General features: G+C 42.9%; 1 protein-coding gene across 1 annotated transcript in view; it reads left to right on the top strand.

Annotated features, from left to right (window-relative positions):
• Nucleotides 1-6,000, top strand: part of ACOT12 (acyl-CoA thioesterase 12) — a 31,699-nt gene continuing 25,699 nt past the window's right edge. Inside the window, exons 1-2 of the mRNA XM_054810049.1 lie at nucleotides 1-234; nucleotides 2,928-2,997. Coding sequence (XP_054666024.1) covers nucleotides 99-234; nucleotides 2,928-2,997 — 206 coding nt within the window. The 5' untranslated portion in view covers nucleotides 1-98. The remainder of the gene's footprint in view (nucleotides 235-2,927; nucleotides 2,998-6,000) is intronic.

Here is a 6,000-nt window from a genome sequence, read left to right as displayed (position 1 = left end):
CTTGCAGGCAACGGAGCGGCCGGGCCGGGCCGCGCCAGCGCTGTCTCTCCGTGCCCGGAGGAGCCTCGGCCGCCGCTGCCCCCTTCACTCGCGGTGTCATGGAGCCGTGCGGGGCGGCGGCGGGCGGTGATGTCTGCATGTGCCAGACCGTATTCCCGGCGCACGCCAACCACCGCGGGGAGCTGAGCGCCGGGCAGCTCCTCAAGTGGATGGACGCCACCGCCTGCCTCGCAGGTAGAGGGGCGGCAGCGGCTCGGCCGGCTGGCGGGCGCCGCGGGGCAGGGGGGTGACGGCGGGCGGGGGAGCGTCGCCTTAGGGCGAGGAGAGGCACACCCGCCGCTATTTGCCCCGGGGCCGCCCTGAACCCTCTGGTCCCCTCAGAAATGCACCTAAAACTCATCGGCTGTGTGAGGACAGCGTCTCCTTTCCTGAAAACCGGTAGCCCCGTCCCGGTGTTTGCCGATGACAGGCGGGGGAGGAGGCGAAATTTTGCCCCTGGGAAGCTTGGGGGAGGGGCTGCTTGAGGGAAGGTTTCAGCCGGGGGGAGTGTGTGAGATTTGGGGGTTGAGATTAGGAACAGGCTTCAAGGGAGTGAGAGAGTTTGTGGGGCTGGAGAAGAGCGTCAGATCTCAGGGGAGAGCGAAGAAGGGGCTGACGGGGGCAGTTAGCATGAGGAGAATTAAAAAAGAGAGCAGTGGAGGGGGAAAGGGGGTGGAAAAAATAGAAATACTAGAAGAAAGAAAAGTACTAATTTAAGAATACGGGCGCATGGGTGGGGAAAAAAAAAAAACCCACAACCACAAATCCAACCAGCGTGCAGAGTGCTCTGTGTCTGGTGTAACTCAGCTTCGAAAACTTTGAAAAAAATCCCCTCAACTAACTTCAGAAGTGAAAGCCGCGTGTAAAGCACTAAGAAAACCCAAGGCTCTGCCATCTCTGCTGTCACTGAACTCCGTTTCCAAGTAGAGCTGCATACATTAGCAGTCCATAATGAGCCGTGCAGAGAATAGCGGGTATATTTGGGGAACTCATGTCTGGATGGCGTCTCCGTGCGCCGCGGTGACCGTTGTGTGCTTGCTGCGTAGGTGTGTGCTGCGCTCGGTGCAGCTTTACATAATCTGCTCTTCCTATATAGAAAGAGTTGGGATCCTGGAGAACTTGTCCCACACAACAACCCAGAAACTACCTAGCATGCGGCAACTTCCCAATATGATCACACCTTTTTTTTTTTTTTAGATGTATTCTATCACGAAGGAGTTACTTGATTTCAGCCTTTCAGTAATTTACCCCTTAACAGTGCCTTTTGTGGAGGCACTCTGAACTCATCTCAGCAACCCCTGAACTCGAGTCCCTGCTCTGAAGTGGCAGAGCCTCAGCTGCTACAATGTTTCATCCTTGCTCCCTGGAGTTCAGTTAAACTGTGATGATCTTCATCAGCTGCAAATCTGCCACCAGAGCTCACTTTCATAATTGCTTTTACTTGGTTAGGCTTAGGACAGCAGCAGTCATTCACACCACAGGGCTAATCCCATCGCGCACAAAGGATTTTTAACATCCTTCCTCGCTTTGCTTTTTGTGTCGCAGCACACTCAACATGCCAAGCAGGGGATTTGTTTGGCTGTACCACCTTTCACCCGCATTAATGCCAGCTGGTGCAGTTCCAAGTGCCTGGGCTTTGCACCTTCCTCATTTCATATCCTGCTGCTTTAGATGTGATCCTCACTTTTGAGGCTATTTGTGACTATCACCATCTTACTCATCACCTTGCATTACCTATCACAGTGGTGACTCCAGCCTCCTAGTTGTCAGTGACCTCTTCCCTTTCATCACAGTTTGCTGTATTTCTGATAAGTGTCTTCATGTGTTTTCCCCTCATATTTTCAAAGTGAACTCCTCAAATACTGATAAAACTCATGCACCATCCTCTAATTCATCCAAGCTTTTTCTTCTGATGCTCACTAAAAATACTGGGCTGCTTGGGAGTGAGAACTCCTGCCTGTTGTGCAATGTTATTTTCTAGGTTTCCTGGTAGTCTGCTCTTTTGCCTCTGTCACTCAGGAAACCTTTTGGAGAAGGAGTTCCCTGTGTTTATACAGCTCCTAGTGTGGTGGAGGTTTAGCCTCTGACTTGGAACTATGGTGCTATGGTCAAATAAATAATCACAATAACTCGCTGTAAAAAGATAACTATTGGGCTATTAAATATTAACAGTAAAGATGCTTACCTTTTCCAAATTAACTTTCATAATTAATACAAATAGGGTGCATTATTTTTCATAACCAAATGCATCCTACAGAGATGAAGAACACAGTTCAAATTTTGGTAAAAATATTTTACAATAAGTAAACACTTGGTTTTGATTTTTTTAAATCTAGTTTGTTTTTATTTAATTCCTGTGGTTTTAGCACAGCACCGAGAGCACGTACTTAGCAGCTTTCTACTGCTGTAACTACACTAATAAGCCGGTAGATCTTTCTTCTGTGTCTGAGAATCTTCAACTGACATAAAACTTCTATGCTGGTTTAATATAGCTGATATTCTCCACATCCTGTTTTGAGGGAGATTGCCGAGATTTCTGTAGGCTTGTTAATGCTTTGTGACTCTTTTTGTCCTGGAACATGCTTGTTAGCTCTCCCTTATTAGAATGTTCTTTTTTAGAGAAAGACCTTAAGTAGGATCAAACTGAATAGGATCAGTATCATCATCTAGTCTCATCTCCTGATAGTACCCTTATTTCATGTTAAATATTAATTTTAATCTTATTTAGCGCCTCCCCCCCGGATCCACTGCAGACTTGCATTAGGGTGATCAAAAGAAGAACTGAGATCTACTGTGTTTCATCTCTGTCTCTCACGCACAAGTATATAGGTGACTAGTTTGCTGCAAATGCAATGTGGTAATTGTGTGTTCATATGTCTCTTTTGAAGCTGAGAAACATGCTGGTGTGTCTTGTGTGACAGCGTCCATGGACGACATACAGTTTGAAGAGGCTGCCAGGTATAAAACCAGCTAACAACAATCAAATGTTTTCATTCTAGAGTTTCTTATTTGGCAGAGATAAACTGAGGCATTATAAAATCTGAGATAGCAGGCCAGTGAACTCCCCAGAGTCTCAGGGTTAAGTCTCAAAATTGCTCTTTTCTATCTGTGATAGCCTGACCCACCTTGAAAACAAATCAATTTCACAGGTCAAAAATAAACAGTAATTACTTTCACTTGGCAACCTACATGCCAGGTGAGAACTGATGGCCCAGTGATCTTTGACTCTAGTTAAAATGAATCCTGCTGGCCATTACATATCTCTGTTAAATAAGGAATACATATCTGTAACACTTATTGAATGAATTTTTTCATTGTTGCAAGTGCTTTCCGTTTATTTCTTACCATCTCTATCTTTCAACTCTTTTGAAAAACGTTCATGTAACAAAACAAATGTTTTGTATTTGTGATCACCAAATACTGAGTGAGTCTACAAGATAATTCAAGACTTAATTTTTGTTCTAACCCTTTTTCTTGATTTTTCAAGGGATAAAAGACACTGTGAGAGGAAATAGCACATTTGTTCCTAAAACATATCTTTACAGAAAATTAAAGCCATTATTTTGTAGTTTTTGTGCGTGTTTTACACCTTGCAATCTGGAAATTAATGAGCACTTAGATGGGATGGACCTGGTTACACAGACCAATGCACATGCAGTTGTTTTGAGTGTGAACCAAGCAACATTGACTGTCAGATGTCAATTTAAAACTGTTTGCAGTACACCAGTGTGAACTAAGCATCTGCTCACACTTCTGAACAGCAGATTTTTACAGTAGTGGCCATTAGGATGAGAACTATAACCAGTAACAAAGAAGCGAATGTGGTCATACTGAATCTAGAACTCAAGAGAATTTCTTGATCTGTTCTACAAAATTAGTTTTAAAGTGTTAGTCCTGCCTGTAATTGTTCTGTGTTTTTAATTTTGTCCTTAGGAAAAAATCCTGTCTGTGAAAACTGTAATCAAAGTCTCCTACAAATGAAGTCAGGGTATTGTTTTTCTTTCAGGCATAGTATTTCAGACTTCAGTAGCTTCAGAGCAATTTTCTTTCTTGTTTCTGAGAGCAGAACAGAGCTTCTAAAATATAATGAAAATACTTTTCCTTCCAAATTTCCAAATATGTTTCTAGTTCTTCTTCCACTTGTGGTGCCAACGTTTAATTTTTAACAAGAATTTAGGGTGCAAGCCTAGTAACTGTGAAGTGGTTTCAGTAATTATTTTTCTGCCTCAGGTCATCCCTAACATCCTGCCTGTAGCTTACTGTGAAATTTCCTAAATTTTGCCAAATCATGTTGGTTATACATATATCTTGCATAAATAAGAGAACTCTTGTATCTCACTCTAGTAACTTAAAAAGATGTTTTGTAAGTTACCTACTGTGAGGTTTCATTTACCTAACTCAGGTTAAGAAATATTCTGTAAGGATTACTTCTGTGCATATCTGTTTTCAGCTGACATGGAAACAGAGATTGCCACAAATCTATTGCAAAACTGATGATAACAAATAAATCCCTCTTCCTTGTCTTTTAATATGCAGTTCAGTGATAGTAAGAACATCTGATTTTAAATTACATTTATTTAAATTTTGTTAGTGCTGTATATGTGAGTCATGTTCAGTTCCTTCTGATATATTTCAAAAGCTTTCTGCCAGTTACAAGTGAAAGTGTGGTGTTCTGTCACCTCTGCCCTTATGTATCTATTTAAATGTCCCAGCCAATCGGCTCCCTTGTCTTAAATAAAGCAGTTTGGACAAAGTCAGAATGCATGATATACTGTAAACCATTTCATTTTGAAACAGCTCCTGAAAATATATGAAAAGACATTTCCCTATCATACTGTCTGACTGTCTCAGTTCTGATGTCTTTATTTTCTGATAAGGCCATGGACCCCAGAGGACTGCACTTTTCTACAATGAAATGTGAGTTCAGCTGCATAGACTTCTTGGAGCACCAGGGGAGCTGTCACTCAGGGAATCTAATGTCTCTGAAGTCCAAACCCACCTTATTGCAGGACTGGTGTCTCAGGCTGAGTGAGATCACATCCAGCTTTGTTCTGTTGTTCCCACCCTGCAGTTTCCTCAAAGGTGGACAGACCCAGGCTTACCTCTCTCAACCTCTCTTATGCAATGTTCTTGCACAGAGGAAGAGGGGTCACCAGGGAGGTGTCACTGACAAAGGTGAAATAAACAATCTTTGTACAGAAGAGTAGCGCCCTGCCAGTAAGCCTGAGGTAGAGACCCGTTCAGTTCCTGCTGGGACCTCATGGACAATCCAGCATCATGATGTTCTTGACAGGGATTGTGACGTTCTCTGCGAGCATCTGCAGAGAGACTGAACTCTCCCTCTTTTAAGGAAAGCCTCACAGTCACTATCAGTATGTGTCATGTTCAATCATAGAATTTACCTAATTAATGTATTCTGTCTTTTTTCACGTTGTATTTGTCATTACCTCTACTGCTGTGTTACTGTAATCCTCTGGGGAGTTTTGTGACAGATACAGAGTCTTCAGAGGTATTTCAGGGTACTTCACTGAGTTCTGTCTCTAAGCTTTTTAAAGCCTTTTATATTGTGTTATGGTTCTGAACACACTCTCCTTTTTGTAAATGAGCTAGTGGTTCCCTTAGCTGTGCAGTTTAGAACTCTTAGGTTAGTGATTGTGCTTTTTCTTTGCAGTGAATGATGGAAAAACTCCTTCTGAATATGTTCTCCAAAAGGTAGTGAGGGCTGTGTATCTGCAGATGATCTTGATTCTTTCCTCTAACCATTTCCCCCCCTCCCATCTACTGAAAGGCTTCCACTTGTGTTCTTGAGTGTGAACAAGAAAGAGAAAGTTTCTGTGCAGTTGGTAGTTCCTGTCTGGTACTGTTAAGGAGCAGGTTTCCTCTTCCCTGTTCTAGTGTTTGGTAACGATTCATTTGAAGTTCTGGCATTGAGAGAAGCAATTTAAGAAAAGCCTCACCTTT

The sequence above is a fragment of the Grus americana genome, chromosome Z (assembly GCF_028858705.1).
Source record: "Grus americana isolate bGruAme1 chromosome Z, bGruAme1.mat, whole genome shotgun sequence".
In the NCBI taxonomy this organism is placed as follows: domain Eukaryota; kingdom Metazoa; phylum Chordata; class Aves; order Gruiformes; family Gruidae; genus Grus; species Grus americana.
Note: the sequence above shows the minus strand (reverse complement) of the source record. Positions and strands in the feature narration are given on the sequence as shown.